The sequence below is a fragment of the Loa loa genome, assembly GCF_000183805.2.
Source record: "Loa loa unplaced genomic scaffold supercont3.13, whole genome shotgun sequence".
Lineage (NCBI taxonomy): Eukaryota > Metazoa > Nematoda > Chromadorea > Rhabditida > Onchocercidae > Loa > Loa loa.
In genome coordinates, this window is record NW_018108193.1 from 361,979 (window position 1) to 383,797 (window position 21,819).

The window sequence follows — 21,819 nt, forward strand, 5'->3', positions numbered from 1 at the left end:
CTTTAAATTTCTTCCAAATTGAATAACAATGAACAAATTATATGCTTTACAGGATCTTATTTTGTGGTTTACAGGATCTTATTTTGCCTTTAATTGAATGTGCTCAACAAGCTCTGCGTAAAAAAGATGGAGAACTAACTTTCAAAAAAGCAACAAACTTACTGGAAATTATTTTAAAACACAAAAAGGTATTAAATGTCGATTATACTGTGCAAACTTGTGTATTCATGTTTTTGTATAGAAACTTTCGCTAGTTATATTTATTTAGAATGAGCTAAATGAAAAGAATGCTATTAAACTATTGGATGAACTTGTCCTGAAAACATCACAAACCGTAAATCCTGTTATGAGGAATATTCTTGGCAGCGTTGCAAGTTTTTTGGTAAGTCTTTTTTGATAATTCTTAATTATTTTTTTTGGTAATTTCTAAAACAGTAGGATAGCAGGTAACAAGAAGCGAATAGGAGTTTCTACATTGCCAGTTTTAGTTCTCAGGCTGTTATGATACGAAAGAAAATACTGTTATGAAGAATATGTACACGAAAGTGATGGAATTATTGGAAAAGTATATGAATGATAACAAGAACCAAATATTAAGCGAAATTGTCACTGCTCCTTTTATTAAGTACCCGGTAATTTTTCCAAGTTATTTTGAAATTCAGATTAATATAATCTAAATCATTATAATATATAATTAAAAATTGTTTATGTATAATTTTTAGCATGCTTTGTTGAGCGAACTTCCACGAATCATCGATTTTGCCTTTGATGAAAATATCCGAACGTTTCAAAGAGTATGTTTATCGTTTTCGAGATATCATTTCATAATTACCTTATTTATTTTATGGTTTGTTTTTAAACAATCCATGATTTTTGTTTCACGAGCAACATGTATAATGATTAGAGAACCGTACTGGTGGAAATTCATACTCGAGCATGTTACTCTAAAATATTTTCCAATTTTTTGACAAATTTTTTTTTTGAACGAAAAATTTTTTTCATTTTTTAATTTTTTTTCAATCTCTTGAAAAAAACATATATGTTTAGTTTTTTCTAGGTTGAAGCTCTGTCTTGCACAGTGGCCTTTTTGCGAAAAGATTTGGTGAGTATTATATATGTGTAAAATGTATTAGTGACAACAAATATTCGAAATTTTTATAATAAGAGCAGTGGGTTTTATTCATATGCACTTTTGTGCTTGAAAATAAATAATACAGATATGAAAGTTTTTAAGGGCACATTGAATGTTAGATTGATGCAAGAGTTATCTCTGTTGGAATGAAAATAAAAAAAAAGTGGAAGACATCTTTTTATGTATAGTCACGCTGAGAGAGCAAAATCCTGTAGGTTATATTCAAGTTTTGGGAATCACCAGTAAATAGGTATGCCTAAATCAGGCTTTCGCCTTTTTTGACAAATTTCGGTTTAATGTTAACTTAATTTGCTGTAGCACAGGCACTACTTGCACAAGACTGCATAAGAAGACGAAAGAAGACAAAATAATCCAGACAAAAGGGATTTTGAAATTAAGGAACACATATATGATATTACTACTATTTGTATCGAAGATATACCAAAAATTAATACGATGAGCAATCATTCAGATAAATAACGTGAAAAGATAGTTTTAACAAATACGCGAGATTTGTTTCATGCGTTTGAATCACAAGTTAGTAAATTTTTTTGGTTTGCAAATTATATAGCAAAATGTTGGCAACAATTTGAATTGGGATCTGACATTTTGAAGTAGGAGTACAAAAGCACAGTATTTCTCCATCCAAAAAAGAAAAAAAAACGGGAAAAAAACGAAAGGTTGCTCCTAAAAGACGATAAACACGCGAAACAGATTTGACAGAAGCTGATAACTCTCTGAAATAAGAAAGTTAAATTATAGGTGAAAAACGAAGAGCCTGATCGGCAAAAAATATGGAAAAAAGTTACCAAGTGTTTATCCGTTTTTGCAAATCGGTTTTTCTCAAATTTGAATCTCGACGATTCAAAACCTCGGTTCTTTGCATATTTGGTTCGAGTTCTTATCTCATTTACTTCAATTACCGAGGAATCAAATAAAGTAAGAATTACAAAGATTATGATTGCATTTTTATTTCCTTGCAGTAGATTATATTTGCTGTAATCTTTTTTTTCCACTAGAATATTGGAATTTCAAAATAAAATTGAAAAAACGAAGATTTTTTATTTGATGCAATTATTCCAGAACCGCTTACAAGAATCTTTGACCGAAGTATTGAAAAAATTATGCAACAACACTGAACTTTGGAAATCGGGTGATAGACTTAGACGTTTTAATGGTGCTTCGCAAAGTATTTGTGGGCGAAAGGCTTTAGCATCACTCAAACACTTGCTTAGCATTCTGGAATCTTAACAAATCCTTAATATGGTATTAACATGCTTGTTGTTCCGTGCCGTTTCCATGCATTTTCCATCCTGATAAGGAAAGAAGTATTGTCCAGTAAATTATGTTGAACGTGAGAAACTGAAATATATATATTTATTCAGAAGTAATTTATCACCGTTTCGGCTGAGCTTATCTTCTTAATTTTCAGTTTTGGATTGTATTCTCGGTAACCTTGTCACTTTGTGTTGTAAACAGTTTGTTGAATTTTTCATAAAGTTTCCATAACACTATGGGAAAAGTTGCGAAAACAGTGAAATATAGGAGTGAGTAGTGTCTTGCAGAAATGAAAGGAAAGGAAGACTGCTAAAGTTAGATAATAACAGACCGAAACAGGGAATGCAATTCGAGCGATTAGGTCCACTCGGCTATGCGTACAGAAATTACCGCATTTCGATGAACGTTTAGCTACTACAAATACCGAAACATTGTGTTCGCAGGTGCATTCATCAATACGAGCATCTATAAAATTGCAATTTATTGATAACATGGAATTTGTTGCAATCTTTCTGTTTACTATACCTTGAAGCAAGTCTGGTGCTTGTATTTGTGGTTTAAGTTCGAAGATATTTTTGCTTTTGTTTTTCTTCCGATCTTCGTATTTCTTCCTTGAATACACCACGGCGGCGTATTCGATAAGTGCTAATACCACGATCAAGTAACAAAATCCAAGATAAACATCCACAGCCTGAAACATCAAGAAATTTATTAAAATAAAATTCATGTGAGAATACGAAGTCAAAATTTTTATTCGAAACTTACTGAAATAAGCAACCTTAATGTAGGAAACAGGTGGAAGTCGCCTGTTTGTACTCATTAAGAGATGAGTCTCACTCAATATAGTGAATGTGCCAATGACCGTACGGGATGGAGCTGATTCAGGATTGATCCAGAATGACACCCAGCTAATGAAAACAACAAGTATCGCAGGTAGATAAATCTGGATCATATAGAAGCTTAATTCCCTCTCGAACAAAAACTGCGCCCATAATCGCGAATAAGAACCTGAACAAATTTCATCATTAATTAGTCTTCATTTTTCTTTTTAAATCAATTTACAGTTTAATATGTGTTGCCATTCTTAACTGTTAAATGTACATTTGTAATACTTTTTAAAGTGACTGAAGGAGATATTACTTCTTATAATGGCTGATAACTGGTGATATTACAAAAAACATAGTTTTTATTCCCTTAAAATTTATTCTGTTTTCTTGTCCCCAAATGTTATTTTCAGTATAATGCACTAAAAATTTTCGTGGTCAAAGTATCTTATACTAGTTTAGTCTCGAAATAACCTGTGATCTGCATTTAAATAGTTCTAAAATATGATGGGTAGAAAATGTTTTAACAATAATAATAATAATAATAATAATACCAAACTGACCAGATGAAGTCGTTGCGATTGTTTTGTTAATGCATAAACTGGCAAAACGATAACTGGTCAATTCAAATGGTTCAACTTTGACAGCCGCCTTGCAGTGGACATCTTTTAGTTGACACCAATGATAATGTATTGTTGCAACAGTGTAACCATCTCAATTTTTTTCTTCTTTTATTACATTATATTTCTTTTTCTTTCAAATTTTTAATAAAATTGAAAGAGAAATGAAATAGTTTAACTTGGAGTTATCATTAAGAGAGACTACACGAAATTTGTCATTATTTAATAATTTTGTCAATAAATATCTCAAAATAAATTTGGCTTTTTCGGAAGTTAAAAATATTTAATTTAGCTTAAAATTAAAAATTTTGTGAATTAAATCATAAGTCTCTCTTCTCTCTTATAACATTACATGTATATAACATGTTTATTGCAGATGATTGCATGAACTCTCATTTGCTTCTTGAAAATCTATCGTTTAAAAATTATTTGCATCTTTTAATCCTCTTCCATATCATTATATTTCGCAGATATCCAGATTTCGTAAACAATCCATTTTGTTATAATGTTAAAAAGAAAAAAAAATCGGTGAAATAGAGAATGGAAAGATAAAATGAATGAAAAAAAAAGGCCAAATGCACCAGGTCTATTCATATATAATATTACAAAGCTAATTAGTACAGTGTTGTAATTGTAGTAATATCAAATCATAATCATGGTATTAATTAAAATAGCAATAATTATTGATTGCAAGGCGAGAAACATGCATATGCATGCCATGCATTATGTCTAAATATTGCATATAATCACGTAAAATGAAGTGAAATGTTTGCAGCTACACGAATATACATTAATTATCAAGAATAATAAGTTATTAAGTTTATCAATTCACAGTAATTGTTTTAAAGAAGAAATAAAAATTCGATAGAATTGATCAAAAGATATGTGATTTGACATTGCTCCTGTCTGCTTTCTAATCAAATAGTGTATATTCACTGGTATCCACAAATGAACTAAGCACTGTCATAATTGTCCAATAAAATACTGAAAATTGCAAATTTAAATTAAATTTATTTCTATTTAAGTTTTCTTTATTGGAATAAATACTTTATAGTTTATTATGGGATAATCGATTTTCTCTTTTCTATAGCAGAAATTATGCTAATTACAGATATTATTATTAACGCGTTATGGTTATATCAACAATAAAAAAAATATTGAAAATTTTCCGCCAAATTTGTCAAACATAAAAACTTACAATTAAAAGCGAAAAATAGCATAGGAAAGAAGAAGCGAGAACATTTATCAATTTTAGACGGAGTTACGCTTCTACACGTCCTTGATGCTCGTTTCGGTTTCACGAACGGTGCCGGCCATAATGCTCGATCTGTAACCAACCGTGGATTCTGTATCAGTGGTATCGTACGACAATCACATTCCGGCATCATCGCTTCTGTTACACTCTGCAAGTTAACTTTAGATAAACAAAAACTTTGCATTCCTCATTTAATTCCATCGATTTATGATGATAATAGGAAAATTCCAAAAAATGGAGGAGACAAATGCACTAATCGATAAATGATAAGATTGTTCATTAATAAGTTATATCCCGTATCACAAATATGCCTAGAAAAGAACTTACAATGGTATTTTGGCCTGGACCAGCAAGGAACGTATCCATTGGCTGAAAAGTAAAAAAATCAATAGTTTAAAATCTAGAATTACTAATAAATAATGACCATATCATGCATTTTATATGAAAACATTTACGTGTTCACCTTAGACAATACCGTTAGCTTGCTATTGCATGCAATGTGATGCTAATTATCTTTCTAACAGTGCAAATTTCATATTGTTCGTTTTAATTAACTAAAATAGCAATCTCTTTTATTCTTAACAAACTAACCCACTTTTCTACTACCGCCATTACTACTATTATTACTACTACTATTACTATTACTACTACTACTACTACTACTACTACTAATTATTACGGTCTAGTGAACTTAACAATATATTATTTAGTCTAAACTAAACAAACTCGTCTCTTCTAGATTTAGAATTTCTCTAAGCAATTCATTACGACCACTGACGTTTTTTGCAGATTCAAATTTAATCAAAATTAATTGCTAAATTTTAATTCCATGACAATCCGAAGCATGCTTGTCGTTGAAATGATTGCTAAATAAATCACGTGTAATTGCTAACTAAATTACCTGTATGAGTAAGTTTGACTTTTTTTACCCATAAATTTCCTGTAGAAAATAATGTGCACCGGTAGGTAGCAAAGTGGTAGCTAAAGATAGAAACTACTTGGTGGTGCAGTCTACTTAGATCACTTACTTTGATGGAGGATTTACCCGGCGAGGCATAGTTATCATTGATAAGAGTCATATTTTGATATGACTGAAATAATATTTACTCTTTCAGGGCTAACTTTTCATTATTTGGTTTAATTTGTTTCTTCTTTTTTTTGAAAAACTTTTTTCGCTTCTTTATTTTAAGCTTAAATTAGGGATAAACAAGATGTAATGTTGAAGTATGGCGGAAATAGTACCATTTTTGTTTCAGCACTGGAAGTAATTTGACTATACATAGGCATTTCAACAGGCATTCGTTGTTCCGCTTGTTTGCGCCTCTTTTCACGCCTTTGCGCCAATTTTTTGTTCATATAACTAACTACTGCATACTCAATTAGGCTTGCAAATACCATCACAAAACTGAAATATATTTCCATTTTTTCTTGTAAATACAAAAGAAAGCTTCTTTTTACAAAATTGATTTATGCCAAAATTCTTGCTAATTTAAAGTATTTGAAACAAGCCAAACAAAGCAATACTTGTCTTCTTAAAACTTCTGACTGCAACTTCTGGCTACAAATTGTACTGTTCTTTGTTTTGGCTGCAAGAACAAAACTAACCAAAAATTCAAGAAGACATCAAGCCCTTTAATATAGCTAACTTTTGGCATCGCATTCTGAAAATAAGAGACAAAAAAAGGGAAAAAACTACTTCTCATAAAACAAAACACGATTAATTGATTGATTAATTAACAGAGAAGTCTTTTTTTTAAGAATTTATTGTTGCCAAAAGCACAAACTATCACAATCAATATTAAGTTTATTTTGTAAATTCAAATTTAGCAAAAAAATTTCAAACTTCATTAGCAATTAAAAATCTCTCCTTTGTCTGAGAAAAAATTAGATATTTCACCTGATTAAGTGAATTTTAGCTCTTTCACAACGTTTTACAATCATCACTAAATTTCAAAATTCCCAGATCAATTTAAAAAATGAAATTTCAAGTTACATTAGTAGTAGTGATAAGTGTTGTCATCGTTAACACGGTGGTAACACCAAGACCAACTCGTGCCGGTGACGCTTCACGGTTGAGCCAAAATGATACCCAAGAAATGGTGACAATAAGCATCGAAGGAATGATAATATTCATGAGGTAGAAACCGAGGTTACGACTCAGCAGCACTTCAAAATATAATCGTACGTATACACCTGTAATGATCACATTTAATTACTTGTATATTGAATTTCAAATAAGCATTACTAATAGTTTTTTCAACTTATTTTCATTTCTTTCCTTGTTATTTGGGTTTCGTTTTTATTTATTTATTTTACTTTCTGTTTTTTTTTTTTACTTCATATTGAAGGATTTAGAGCAATGAAGCGAATTAATTGTGATTTTAAACAAAATTGCTCATTCCACTCCACACAATTAAATCACTGAACGTTAATAATTTGAAATATAAATTAATCTTATCTTGAAAGGTTTCTTTTTTCCTTCTCGAAATGTTAAGAAATTAAGTATTGAAAAAAAACAAAAGAAACTTTCATAAATTAATTTTTAGAAATTACAAATTATTTTGAAAACTTGACCATTTTCTCTCTTTTCTTCCTATCTTCTTTTTTTTTACAACTAAATGTAATTGTTACATAAGCAGTTTCAAGATTGCATTTCATTTCCACCAATCTTCTTCGCCCTTTTTCTTTTATTAAATGGCAAAGAAATGATTTTATCATTGATGGATGACAACTTGTCCAATTTCCCTTATCATCCATCATATTTAAGTACTATTCTCACTCACTTCAAATATATATTCCTAAAAAAATTCCAAGCTTTTTTTTCTTTGAATGAATAGCACTAATTTCCATATATTATATTTAGTTGTATATAAGCATATAGAATGGAATAAAAAGAAGGAAAGGATAAATAAAAATAAACTTGGATGGGACATAAACATGGCTAATAGGCTAACATAAGCTTTTTCTTCAGGCTCAGCCATGGCAGAAGCAGAAGAAAACTAAAATTAGTTCTGAAGTAATTTCCCAAGTTTTCATTTTCCCCTGGCCATATATTTATTATAGAAAAAAAAACGATCGATCGAACGATCGAAAATTTCTTGATTTTAATGGTGGAAATGAAAAAAAAACCCACTTTTTTTTGCTGTAAAACTTTTCTTTATTCTTTTTACAGCAATTTTAAACCACCAAAAATTCAATGATTTGATTTTTGGTTTTTAATTCTAAATTATAATTACAAAATCATTTCTTATTTGCAAATGTGAATTCAGCAAAAGTTACATTTATCATATTTTATTACTATAAACTAATTCATTCATCCCATTTAAGTTATGGAAAAAGTTTTGGAAAGTATTGACAACTTCGGACATAAAAGTTTTAATCTTTTTTCTCTTTTTATTTATGCAATTTTAATTTTAGATGTTTTTTTTAGATTAACAAAAAAAAAATATTTTATCTGTGTCACATCCACGTTATCACTGTTGTTTACTTGCCGTTGCTATTGCTGATAATAATAATAATAATAAAATTAATATAAAATTACAATGAAGACAAAATGGAAGGAATAAGAAAGACTAATCTGAAGAAGTCGTCGCCCTGGTAACATTTACTCGATAACCGACCGGCTTAAATTGTGGTAGAGAAATATTTTCGAACCCGACTACTTGACCCTGATCCCTGCGATCTTTGCCCCAAAATAAAGCAATATCAGCAGTTGTATAACCATCTGAAAAATAGATTTAGTAGGCAAATTTAGTTTCTAAAATATGTTTTCAAATTCGTTTACAAAATAGTAGTCCCTTTTTAATTGAAGGGAAAGAAAAAAAATTGAAAATGATGTGCACCAGTGTCATAATGGACAATTGTAAGTAGCAGCAGTAGCAGCAGCAATAATTAGCATAAACATAAACAATGAAAGAAGCGTTATTGAGTGTAATTAGATTAATTTTGTTATACTAGACAAAAGCAAAGAAAACAAAGTGCCACAATAATTTAAATTAGTGATTTGGGAATTGAAAAAGCAAAAAAATAAAATTTCCTTTGCATCAATTTAAAATTTCCAAGTTGACATGTTGCAGGATGAAAAACAATACTAAAAATTATTTCTTATATAGTTATATAAATTTCAAAAATTTTGGCACAATTTCATTTGGTACAAATTATCCGGTAATCAATTACTTGTTTCAAAAAGAGTTCAAATTTTTATATTTTTTATTTTTATTATACCCTTTTTATTATTGATGCAAAGTATTTAAATTTTAAGGCAACTTTTTAAAAAAAATTAAAACAATTAGTACGGAAATAATTAATGGTTAAGTTACAATCATCAGTCAAACCATAAATGAGAACCTTTGGATACGGTCATGAAAATATGATTCTCATTATCCGATACGTAAATCTAATGACCGTATCTTGAAACATTTATTTTGCAATAACATCAGTATACCTCAAAAGTGTGTTATGTTTAGATATATAAGATATTATATCAACAATTCCGTGGTTACTATAATCTAAGAATATGCAATCATACAAGTATACTTTTTTCGATAACTTGAAATGAAATCAATTAAGCAAAAAAATGTAAGATGAACTGGCAGATTGTTAATTTCGAATTATGTTAATGAGATGTTACAGAAAGTGTAGGAATAACCAAAGCATTATATTAATCGTAAAAAAGCCAAATTGAAGCAGCAAAAATAATCTTAGTAATATTAGTAAGGTATTATTACTTCTAAGATATTTTAACTATTATAAACTTCTCTTTCTTCTCAAATTTACATTTATTTTCTATTTTTTAATTTTTTTTTTTTGTAGAACAAATATATCAAATTATAAATGGTAAAAAGTGCAAAGAGGAAGAAAACGACAGCAAAATAAGTTTTAAAATTTGATAGCATTTTAACTTGTTTATTTTGTTGTACTTCAAAATTTCCAACTATTGTTTTCAATTCCAAATCATTCAGTTAACATATATTATGTTTTTTAAACAAAATTATTTAAAATTTTCATAGAATCGTTTTCCATTTTAATTGTTATGAAATGATGGTAATTATGTAGGTTAGCGCCAACTGAATGCACTCATTAATTGTGAAGCAATTAGTAGAAGGTTATTTAATTAAAACTTACCTTAAACATTCAAAATTTGTGTCATCAATATGGTTTATATGAAAAAAATTAAACTTACATGAAACTTCGCAACAACGCGTCACTCAATCATAACCATTTTTGTATGATCACAATTTTTTTCAAATACACTGAACAGCATTCAATAATAACACTTTCCAATTATCATTGTTATTAATTATCAAGTATTACCATATCTTAGTATATATGACAATAAAATAATGATAATAATTTAGAGCATTAGTCTGACTAAATATTCCAAATCATTTAAACCATTAAAGCTTAATGAATGGAAAATACATTCGTTAATATTACAGAATTTTGCTTTAAATAGATTTATGTGATACTACCGTTAAGAATCGCTAATTATATATAATTCAATTTTAAACCTTTCATTACAAATATGGATGAAATTAATTAAAATAAATTTTAACCTTCAATTGTTCTTTCTCAGAAAAATGAAACGAAAATAATGGCAAATAATTGAAGAAAGAAACGAAACAATTCAACAATTCAAAACTAAATTTGTACCAAAAATAGCAAAAAGTTTAAACAATAAAATGAAAGACACTGGTGCACTCTATATAATGAGTGTGTGACAACACAAATTCAATTTGAAAATAATTTTCCGGACCAAACAAGTTTAATTACGAAGCAGAAAAGACAGTTTCATTTGAAATTTCAGTTTAAGACGTCTTTACATTCAGATGAAAGGAAGCATTTTTTGACTATTAACAAATTAAATTACAAGTAAGTTTAAATTTTATCGATTTTTGAGTAAAATTGGAAGTTTTTGACTATCTGAGAAAAAATTATGTAAATGTGACGCGCACTTTTTTTAACCTTTCAAGATACTATCATTGAGCTTAGAGCAAAGCACTCAAAAATTTAAAAAAGGAAAAGAATCTTACAACTTTCAATTTCAAGTCTGCATTTCTGTGAATCCATCGGGAAAAGTTGCAGTTTCATGGGACATGTTGCTGTCACTGTTAATCTGAATAAGAATGAGCCTGAATTTCATTGATGTTAACCCATTGAGAATCCTATCAAATCATTCTTGATTTAAGATCTCTTCTTTTTTTTTTGGATTTTTATTTTGGCATTCATTTTTGTCTTCTTTTTCAATAATTTCATTTTAATTTTTATATTGTCAGAAATTTGAATTTACAGCAATTCTTCACAATTATCATTTGCATATAAAATGTGATACAAGGATTGATTATTTTCATTGATATTAACTGATAAGATGATGCTTCGTTTCTTTTTCACAAGAAATAAATTAGTCTTTACTTGCTATAGCCCTGGAAGACTTATGTTATGTTTGTTGTGAATGCAAGTAAACAGAATATAGCTGATTATCTCTATTTTGAAATATCGAAATGATTATTATTTGGAAAGTCAGAAAAAAAAATTTATGTAAATTAATGCAAATTAATGGAAATTTTTCTAGTCAAATAATGGAAAAGTAATTAGCACTTTTTAAAATAGTAATCGTTCAGATGAATGATTATTGTTTTGTATGATTGTTGAAAAGTGGAAAAAGGATTGATATATTATTGTTGCGCAATATGCATAAACAAAACTTTTGCGCGCCAAATTTCTTATACAAATTTTCAAGCAAAATTTCAAACATATTCAGTTAGAAATGAAGGAAATCATGAAGGGAATTTCAATTATTTATCAAAATTTAAGCTCATTGAACAGAATGGTTTCCTTGGTTCTCTTCCATTTGCGCTTTGCTTACCAAATTTCATATTTCTTCCTTTAAGCCTTAATGTCACTCATTTCAGCCTCATTCATCTCTCTCATGCATATCTATAAATTGTCAAATAAAAAAAAAGAGAATTTTATGTAATCTTTTTTCTTTAATATCTATTTTTCCATTTATATCCCATTCTATCTTATCCGTCCTATTCTGTTCTATCCTATACTAATTATTAAAAATGAAAAAAAAAAAGAATTGTAGCATGGGGTTTCTTTTCTGTACTAATTAAATGCTATTGCTACTGTTAATATCATCGACTGATAAGAGTGTTAGAAATTTGAGATAAAGGATGTTTGATGAAGAAAAGGAAGAAGAGAGAATTATTGTTCAATTAGTGTGAATGTTTAATGTCTAATGTCATGTGATATACTGAGAGCGAATAATGATAATGTGATGTATTGCATAGAAGATATCTCGAGAAGTACAACCTTGTGAATCTTTAATATCTAATGTGATGTGATAAATTGATAACAAATAGTGATAATGTAATGTATTGTATAAAGGATATCTCGAGAAGTACAACCTTACTTTAATATTCACATGCATTTTTCTTTCTTTTTCCTTTTTTTAATGCTTTGCAAGGGATTAAATTAACTCTGTTGGATTATTTTTCAAACAAACAATGATAGAAATGAAAGGAAATAAAATAACTGCAAACAGGAAAAAGGGGCGAAAAAAGAGAAGGATAGAATAATCGATAGGTTATTAAAAGAATGATTGAGCTGATTGATTAATTAAGAAATTGTTTAACTGATTAGTTGATTATCCAAAAAATTGATAGACTGATTGACTAATTGATTGATTGATTGATTGATTGATCGGTTAGTTGATTAACATGACACTAATAAATATATTGCGATTTGATCTTTTTGTTTTACTTTTCAAATTTTAGTCCCAAATAAAGCAGTTATTGCTTGATTTCTTCTAAAGTGTCGATATTCATGCTGATCATGATAATGATAATTATAGTGATCTCACTATGGCTATGAATGGTGACAATATAAATTAGTAGTGACAATTATAGTGATTTTGCTAGGGTGATAGTGGCAATGATAATATAAGCTTTTAAGTGTACAAAGTTAATCAATAAATTTTGAGGAAAAAATATTGAACTTCTGCTAAAAAATAGGTAATAATGATAAATATGATAAAACCTTTGGGAAGTGAAAACGGTGCCGTCCGGATCGATTCGTAAGAAGGAATTATGCGTTGTTGCGGTATGGAAGAATGATTTCTTTTCATTGGGGAAAAATGTATCCGGTTTCCAAAGCTTCTCCAAATAATCTACACCAACCTGAAATGATAAGTGATAATGCTGATTATAGACTGGCAATGTTTGTTTCAACGTAATATTGCTCGTATTGTTTTATTTCGAACTTTAGAAAGAACTTTACCGAAATTTTTTTTTGAACTTTAAAAATAAAAATAATTTCAGAATTTTTTTTTAACTATTAATGTGCAAAATAACTTGACAATATTTTCTCCTTCCTTTTGATTCTTCCCTAAGAATGGAAATGATTTTATTCGAAATAAATTCATTTTATCACTTCTTGCGCATCGCATACAAACTTGAAGCGTTTTCCAAACTAATACAAAAAAAAGAAAATTTTGAAGCATTTTAAAATTTGTTGCTATCTTCAATTCAAACTTCATTTATGTCATTTTTCAAAAGTAAAGTTTTTTTTTTTTTTGAGGGAACTATGCTACAAGTGAACATATATTCATTTCTCTTTACTTTACTAAGAGGAAAAATTGTTCATTTTTGCATTTCTCTTTTGAAAGCTAATCAATTTGCTGCTACATTGAAAAGAAAACAGAAGAGAAGGAAGATGAGAGCTTAGGAAAGTTTAAAACTATCGCTTAAGGAATAAATTAAAAAAATTTTAAAGTTAAATCCAAAATAAAGCCACTCTGACTACTTCCAAAATCTCTATCTTTATCATTTATGTTGGTCTGTTATGCATGAAATAGAAAAGATTTAATTGAAATGAATCGAATATACATACCGTCAGAGATTCAATTTTTCCCTTTTGATAGCCATAATACATATCACCAAATGCTAAACGAGGATCTTGCCATGTTTGTCGCAAATAAAAGTCAAGTGTGAAATCCTAGAATTTAAAATATTTCCCAAAAATCAATTATGCATTTTTTTAAAAAAATTTCCAAACAGATTTTGCTGCATATTTAATTCCTGAAACGAAAAAAAAGGAAGAGAAATAGTAAATTTGAAACTTTCAAGATAATGAAATCAAATTTTCAAATATAAGAAAATAAGCTAATAACGCACTGATTAAAGCATTAAGTGATTATTTCTTTATAAATATTTAATTTCAGCAAATAAAGCAATTTACAAGTAAAGTTCTCTTTTTTTTGTAAATTACAGATTAAATTTATGAAAAAGAAAAAGTAAGTTAAATTAGTGTATCTCACTTTCTATTTCTAGTAAATTATTCGAGATGGTCTCGCAATATGAAAATCTATTTAAAGATTTCAATTTTTCCTTTAAGTGCATCCTAATTTGCATATCTTCTCTTTCATATTTAGCTATTTGCAACAATGCAATCTTCCTTTTCAAATGATTTAATAATGGTAGTTCGTAAATTTGTTGCAGATTTTGCTAATATTGGATGATTTTATTGAATGCTTCTCAGACTCTACTCACATTATGATCGATAATGATATATCAGACATAATCAGTAATGAGATATCAGATATATAATCGATAATGATATATCAGACATAATCAGTAATGAGATATCAGATATATAATCGATAATGATATAGTAGACATGCATTAACGATGATTCTATAAATTATAGTGAAAAATATTTGCAGGAAATTTCTAATAAATTATATTTGTAAACCTTCAAAGAAAATATTTTATAAAAAGTTATATTGAAAAAGTTTTCAAAGAATTTATTATAAGTTATATTTCCAAACCTTTGACTGAAAAAGTTGAGTAAAAAAAAATTTGCATAGAATTTTTAATAAATTACATTTAGAACTTTGAAAGAAAGGTATGAATTTTATAGAATTTTAAACTAAAGAAAAATATTTAAAGAATTATTTAAATTGCTTCCTTCTTTTTTCCTTTTTTTTTTTTTAAATAGCAATGTCATTTTTAAATGATTCAAATTTATTCCTTTATTATATCATAAATATAATTTTAAATATATTTTATTTGATACTTTCTTGTCAAAACTCAACTTTAGAAACCATTCCTTTTCAACGCCATCCCTTCTTTCCTTCATTCCTTTCTTCCTTCCTTCCTTCCTTCCTTCCTTCCTTCCTTCCTTCCTTCCTTCCTTCCATCCATCCTTCCATCCACAGTTCATTCACTCATTCATTCATTCAAGTGAGGAAGAAATATTACGACAGATTATGATGATAATTGTTGAGAATCAACCGGATAAATGTTTCATTGCAATGAAAATTATAGAATGATAGTGATATAAATTGTAATGAATAATTTTGATATCATCATTATCAGTGCTGATTCATTCTGATAATTTTACCTCAAAATTATTTCTGAAACAACAAGAAAGCCATCAAATGAGCAGGTCGGCAAAGGAGAGCTCAAGTTTCATTCACAAATGTCAGCTTAACTTTTGTTAAAAAAAGAAGCGAAAAAAGTGAGAGGAAGGAAGCACACTAAAATTTTAAATAATAATGGTAAGTTTGCCAAAAAAAAAAAAAAAAAAATAGAGGAAATGAAATATGCATCAGTAACAAAGATCGTTTTTCTTCTTTTAAAAATTCAAGAAAGTATTTCATATCAGTGATAAAAATTTAATATTAGCTTAATACACTAGTGGCTTGTAATTAAAATATTTGATGACAAGAAAATGACAGTAATTTCTTTATTGCTGTTATATTTGGTGGCACTTTTAAATGCCTCAATAATTTCATCTAAAAATTTTATTTTCAAATTATGCCTACTGTAGTATGCTACTTACTTATGATATTTGTATAAGATAAACCTAACATTAAATATTAATTAATTTAATCTTCCTTTTTTCGATTAGACATATATAATGATGGTCGATGATTTTTAGCAAAATTAGAAAGCAATTTAGTACGTAAACATAAACAAGGAAGTGAATAAATGAGTTATTCCTAGAATGAGAAAAAGTGGATATTTGAGATAAAAGAAAATTCATCTCTTCTACTCATAAACAAAACTTCCTTTTCATTATTTCTTCCTTTTTTTTCGTTTTTATTATACCAACAAAATCAATATTTTAGGATACTTCTTTTTACCATGATATTTTATCAGTACGCCTGGCAACATCTAATCACATAATCAATTAACAGTCCATTTTGATTTATGAACTATTTAACGGTGATCGATTATTATGATATAAAATTGTAATCACCAAAAGTAACACACTGCATTCGAATAAATATATCGAATAGTTTGGCATAGATATAACTTTAAAAATCTAAAATTATAAAACTCTCTTCATTTATATATTTAAATTTATTTCATTTTGTATTTCATATTGTTTGATTTCATAGCACTTCTTATTATGGCCAATTTACGGAACAAAATGGAAGATTTCCTGGGAAATAAAAAATTTATGTACTGAAAGATGTCGATTTGAAAGCAAATTAAAGGTTTTACAACCTTTTCAAAATCTTTGAGATAATCGTTCAGACGAAATAATCATTGAAATTCTTTTGTTTTATTATTTTACTAATTCTTTTTAGTTGAAATTTAAATTTTATATTCTCTAATTGTCAAATAATGACATTAAAGTAAAAAAAGAAGAGGAAAAAAAGTGACACATTGATGTTTAAAACTAAAAATTCATTAAATATTTACAATCATTTCATTCTTAATCTAAATCAAAGTAACAGTATGGATTTGAATTTTTCACAAAAACTTTTAAATCCAACCCTCACTAACTGATAAGTTATTATTTACGCATTTGACAAAATTACTTCCCTTTGGAAAATTTATAAATTTTTTTATCGAAGTTATGCGGTCCCCAAGAGATATTAATTAACGATATATTGATTGGCCAGGACAGTTGCTGTCAAGGCTAAGTTAAACTAGCATCCACTGGAGCATGACTGGGTTACACAATATATTATATACAAATTATTTTGTACATAGTAGTAATTGTGCACGATAGTAACAAGTTAACAGCAGAAATTCCACAATAAATTTGATAAGATAACAAAGTGAGATCAGAAACTTTCTTGAATGGTAAGTCTAATGAGTTGAAACTTTTTTTTTTAATCTAAAAAATTTCATTCCCAGTGTTAATACTAGTTTTTATCAAAGTTTAAAGCCGAATTATTTGATGACTCATTTCATCTGTTTGCTGCATATTTCATCATGAGAGTCAACGAATCAAAAAGAAAAACAAAAGATAACTCATATATATGTTGAAGTTGTTTTGATTAATTATATTAATGGAAAGATCGAGTAAGAAGGAAAAATGAATTATTAATTAAAGTACATAAATGCAATAAAACGATAATTGTAACAAAATTGTTTTAAATTAATTCAAAGATAACATACCATATCAACCTCAGAAACAGCACTGATACTGGATACATGTATAGTTATACCTACATCAACCGGTTCAGCACCATATTTAGGCCTTAATCTTTTATCATAAGTGGATTTATCGACAAGTCGATTCAAGATATCTGAGATTGCTGTTGTATTGAAAGTTGTACTGCTCGGATACCCTCTGTAACGCAAATTTTTATCATAATTTCTAAACTTTTGTACAAATTAAGATTTGTCTTTTTGAAATTTAGCATAATTTTGAATTTAAAAAATGGGAATGAAATAGCAAAATTTGAAAATTTTTAATTTGTTGTAGCACTTTAATTGTTTTGCATTTAATTAACATTCAATCCATCATTACTAGTGAAATATGTTGTACTGAAAGAAAAAGAAAGAGAATTTTTTGAAATAAACGACAACTTTTTGAGGATCCAATAATATTTATAGTCTGATTAATTACTGATAGAGTACATTATCAATAAAGATTAGGGTTAGGATTAGAATTTGCTGCAAAATACAACATTTTAAGGAGAGAATTTTTCCATATCCTTTAATCCATTCATTAATCTTTTTTCAAGTGCTCTTCAAAATCTAATTTTCTGACGTCATTCTTTAACAGTGAACAAAGTTTCAGTTAATTAAATCAAACTACCCACTCAAATATACTTTGTCTTTAATCTTCATTTTTTGAGACTTCATCTATGACGAAACTTTTGAGAGGAAATAACTATCCAGAAGGTATAAGGAAAAAAAACAAATTGAACACTTGGAATTTATAAAATTTAAAATTTAATTTTCGAAGTAAAAGGGAAAATTTCATGTTCATTTGGAAATAACTAAATATAAATGAATTGATTTTTACATGAACAAAAAGAATGATTGCTATTTCGAATATTTTTTTTTAAAAAAAAAAAGCAAATTGATTTTTGCAAGAACAAAATAAATGATAAATAAGTGATAGGTAATACAAATGATGGATAATATTGCAAATTTTTTTTTCAAAAAAAAGTTATCATTCAAAAACTATGCACAATTAACAATTTCATGATATTCCCCTTGTTTGTTAAAAAAATAGTTATTAATAATCGCTGCGTGAAAAAGCTCTGATTTAAAATTTTCACCAACGATTTTTTTTTTTTGTCCTTGAATTTTAGCTAAATGTATATTTTGCAATCATTAATTTAAAATATTCATTCATCAAAGATCGGCGACTATAAAATTTCAACTTGGAACAACTTGCAAATGTATGTGACAAGAGTGTAATGCGTTGGGAATTGAAAAAGCTTTGGGAATAAGTGAAATATTTCAGTTTTGCTTAAAAACTTAAAATTTTAAAAAATTTTAATAAAAAAAGCAAAAAATGTAACGGAAATTTTAAGGATAAAACCTAACTTTGAATTGTTTCTTGCAATAAAAGCGCTTTCTGACGAACTTCCACTCCTATATCAGCAATGAAAAAAAAAAGCAAAAGATATAGTGAAGCAAATGATTGCTATCTTAAATTTGGCATTAAATTTAAATTTCAGACAAATTTTGTAGTGGAGGCAATTTCATTAAACAATTTTCAAATATTTTTCGTTATGAATATTTTGCATTTTAAGTTTGCATTTTAATAAAATCCTTTTTGAATGAAATTTAGTAATTTTAGTCAAGGAAATATGAAATTTCTCTCTTCCTTTTTTAACAATAAACAAATCTTCAACTTTGGTTCATCATTTTTGAAAAAAATTTGAAATTTTTGTTAAACATTAAAAATATTCGGACTTAGCAACAGAAAGCTGCAAAAATTTCACTTTTCCACGTAGTTTTAATAAATCAAATTGCAATAATTTTCGTTAAATTTTTCAGTTTGAAATTGTTGATTTATTTGTTCATCTATTTTTGTATATTTTATAATTTTTAAGTATTTGCTATAGAGAACAATACGTTTGTAAAACTTTCAGCAAACAGTTGTTCAAAAAACAAAGTGGAAAGTATACTTTTTTCTCACAATTTATCAAGAACAAAATTATTTTCGTCGATTAAAAAAAAAAGTTTTGATGAAACCTTTTAAAAAACTGTTTGAAGAGAAAATGATTTTTGCATGATCCAATTAAACTTAAAAATCCCTACATTAATTAATATTCCTTATATTTGCCATATGATACGTTTAATATAATTTTTTGCTATTTCAAAAAAGTAGTGGAATTCCCGAACTTTCCTACAATTCATCCATTGGTAAAATTCCCAGGGCAAGTAAATAATTTTAATAGATGACCTTTACTAAAGTAATTTCCGCACAAATTTGCATAAAACTTGTCCCATCATTATATAAAATATAAAACCTGTCCAATTATCCGCTGAATTTGAGGAAAATCTGAGAACTGCAATATTTCTTAAAATGACAAAATAATGTTTGACAAACAGCCAATTTAATGCGCAAATTTTTCTGATATTAAAATTTTCCCGACGTAATAAAAATGGAAATGGAAATAGAAATAGAAATGATTAATCAATTTATATTTGATGGGTTGTCATTCTGAATAATAAACGTCATGTCATATCAGCTGTGGTTGTCATAACTTCTATGTGCTGGATGAAGCATTTGAATTGTTATCCCATCATGCAATCATCAAATTAAATTGTTCCATTGATATCCAGACAAGACGAATACTTGTTACTTGAATACTTGTATACTTGAATTAAATCTTTGTATTAAGGTATATAAATTATTGCTAAGATAAACAGCACCAAAAGTGATCGAAAAAGGTTATATTTCAATAGCAGAATGATTAAAATTTTCTCTTATTAACTTTCTTCACTTATCCAGTGTATCACCTGGAAGCTTTTAACTAGTTCATTGTATATTGCATGACAGTAAGTGATATGGCTTACTGCAAATGAGAAAGTAAATAGTAAGATTGAAATTTATAAAATTAGAAACAAATAATAAGTAATCGTCTAAATTTCTTTTTTCAAAATACCGTATCGTTTGAATTTTAAATAACACATTTCGACTACATTTAAATGCTTTTAGCAAAAACTAGAAAAGCAAAGGTTTCCCGAGAAGTACCACTCTCGTTTGAAAGTTTAAATGACGTTGCAATTTGGTCTTACTTATATTTGACAGAATCAAAAGTTATTTGCAATTTAAATTGAATGCTACTTTTTTGAGAAAGAAATCAAAATTTATTTATCAAACTAATTTCACAATTACTCTGATTATCCTCCAATTTTTCACAAAATTTGAAAAATTAATCTACAATTCTTATAAAATTTAATGATTTGACAAAAGCAAAAAGTGTTTCTTACAAAGAAAGATGCAAATGCCAGGGTGATAAATATCAATTCGATAGAATCATTTCAGGTGATCGATCATTCAATTTCGAATTTTCTAATTAAGACCTGCTTATTCCAATCAAAACTTACCATCCAAAAAAAAATTAGGATGTTAAAGATGAAATTGAAATATAATTCTAACTTACATATAACCGAGTGTACTGCTGTAAGTGATACAATAAATGATGAAAAGGTGTGAGGTAAGGTGCATGGCGTTGAAGCCCGAAACCTCATTGATTATCCGCAGTACTGTATTTGGGGACACCTACAAAGAGCCCGCTGATCTCACACGTAACATAATTATGAATGAATCAGTTTAATAGTCGTGGCAGTTAATTAATACTAATTATCAGACGCTTTGATAATGTTTATATCAGTACTGATAGCATACATTTTGGATAAAATGAAGGATGATGTTTGAAAATTGGTGGGACAGAATGTTTTTCGTTCTGTGTAAGTAACAAATGTAAATAAATAACGAAGAAGAGGCGTTAAAAGTGAATTTCGGATGAAAGAAGGTTGAAAAAGAGGATGGAACTTTTCAGTTGAAGCATCTCTTTCCGCCCTCCTTCTATTTCTTACTCTCCTCCTCTTTTTTCTTTTCTTCTATAGTGAAAAAAAGTTTTGTATTTAAAAGTAAGAAAGAGGCTTTATATAATACGTAAGATTCTTTTAGGCGGCTAAAATCATTCAACCAAACATTCAGACAAACACACTTTCACAACTAAAAAAGATTACAATAACAACTATAGTATTAATGAAAAAAGTACTTAACAGACGGAGCGGAAAAGTCTTAAACAATCATAATTTAGAAAGAAAGTACAATAGCAAGTAGTAGCTAAAGCAACTGATCACGAATACTTCCCACTGCAATTTAAATGATGTAGTAGTAGTAGTAGTAGTAGTAGTAGTAGTAGTAGTAGTAGTAGTAGTAGTAGTAGTAGTAGTAGTAGTAGTAGTAGTAGTAGTAGTAGTAGTA

At 27.9% G+C, this 21,819-nt stretch overlaps 4 protein-coding genes across 4 annotated transcripts; 1 reads left to right on the top strand and 3 right to left on the bottom strand.

Moving 5' to 3' along the window:
• Nucleotides 1-41: 41 nt before the first annotated feature.
• Nucleotides 42-1,574, top strand: LOAG_05065 (hypothetical protein; the record flags this gene model as incomplete). The annotated part of the gene is made up of 6 exons (XM_020446757.1): nucleotides 42-188; nucleotides 269-382; nucleotides 489-632; nucleotides 723-794; nucleotides 1,058-1,102; nucleotides 1,451-1,574. The coding sequence occupies 6 exons, from the start codon at nucleotides 42-44 to the stop codon at nucleotides 1,478-1,480; spliced, it is 552 nt and encodes a 183-aa protein (XP_020302940.1). The 3' UTR covers nucleotides 1,481-1,574.
• Nucleotides 1,575-2,401: 827 nt separating this feature from the next.
• Nucleotides 2,402-3,362, bottom strand: LOAG_05066 (hypothetical protein; the record flags this gene model as incomplete). The annotated part of the gene is made up of 4 exons (XM_003140603.1): nucleotides 2,402-2,494; nucleotides 2,742-2,875; nucleotides 2,936-3,101; nucleotides 3,189-3,362. The coding sequence occupies 4 exons, from the start codon at nucleotides 3,360-3,362 to the stop codon at nucleotides 2,402-2,404; spliced, it is 567 nt and encodes a 188-aa protein (XP_003140651.1).
• A 1,405-nt stretch (nucleotides 3,363-4,767) lies between these two features.
• On the bottom strand, nucleotides 4,768-7,425 carry LOAG_16695 (hypothetical protein; the record flags this gene model as incomplete). Its single annotated transcript, XM_020449346.1, has 7 exons — nucleotides 7,103-7,425; nucleotides 6,715-6,770; nucleotides 6,352-6,514; nucleotides 6,138-6,200; nucleotides 5,437-5,478; nucleotides 5,053-5,257; nucleotides 4,768-4,838 (listed from the first exon to the last, which is right to left on the bottom strand). The coding sequence occupies exons 1-7, from the start codon at nucleotides 7,241-7,243 to the stop codon at nucleotides 4,768-4,770; spliced, it is 741 nt and encodes a 246-aa protein (XP_020307155.1). The 5' UTR covers nucleotides 7,244-7,425.
• A 1,256-nt stretch (nucleotides 7,426-8,681) lies between these two features.
• LOAG_16696 (hypothetical protein) lies at nucleotides 8,682-21,011 on the bottom strand (the record flags this gene model as incomplete). The annotated part of the gene is made up of 6 exons (XM_020449347.1): nucleotides 20,987-21,011; nucleotides 17,529-17,703; nucleotides 14,002-14,106; nucleotides 13,150-13,289; nucleotides 11,142-11,224; nucleotides 8,682-8,833 (listed from the first exon to the last, which is right to left on the bottom strand). Exons 2-6 carry the CDS (start codon nucleotides 17,529-17,531, stop codon nucleotides 8,682-8,684), a joined length of 483 nt encoding a protein of 160 aa, XP_020307156.1. The 5' UTR covers nucleotides 17,532-17,703; nucleotides 20,987-21,011.
• Nucleotides 21,012-21,819: the final 808 nt, after the last annotated feature.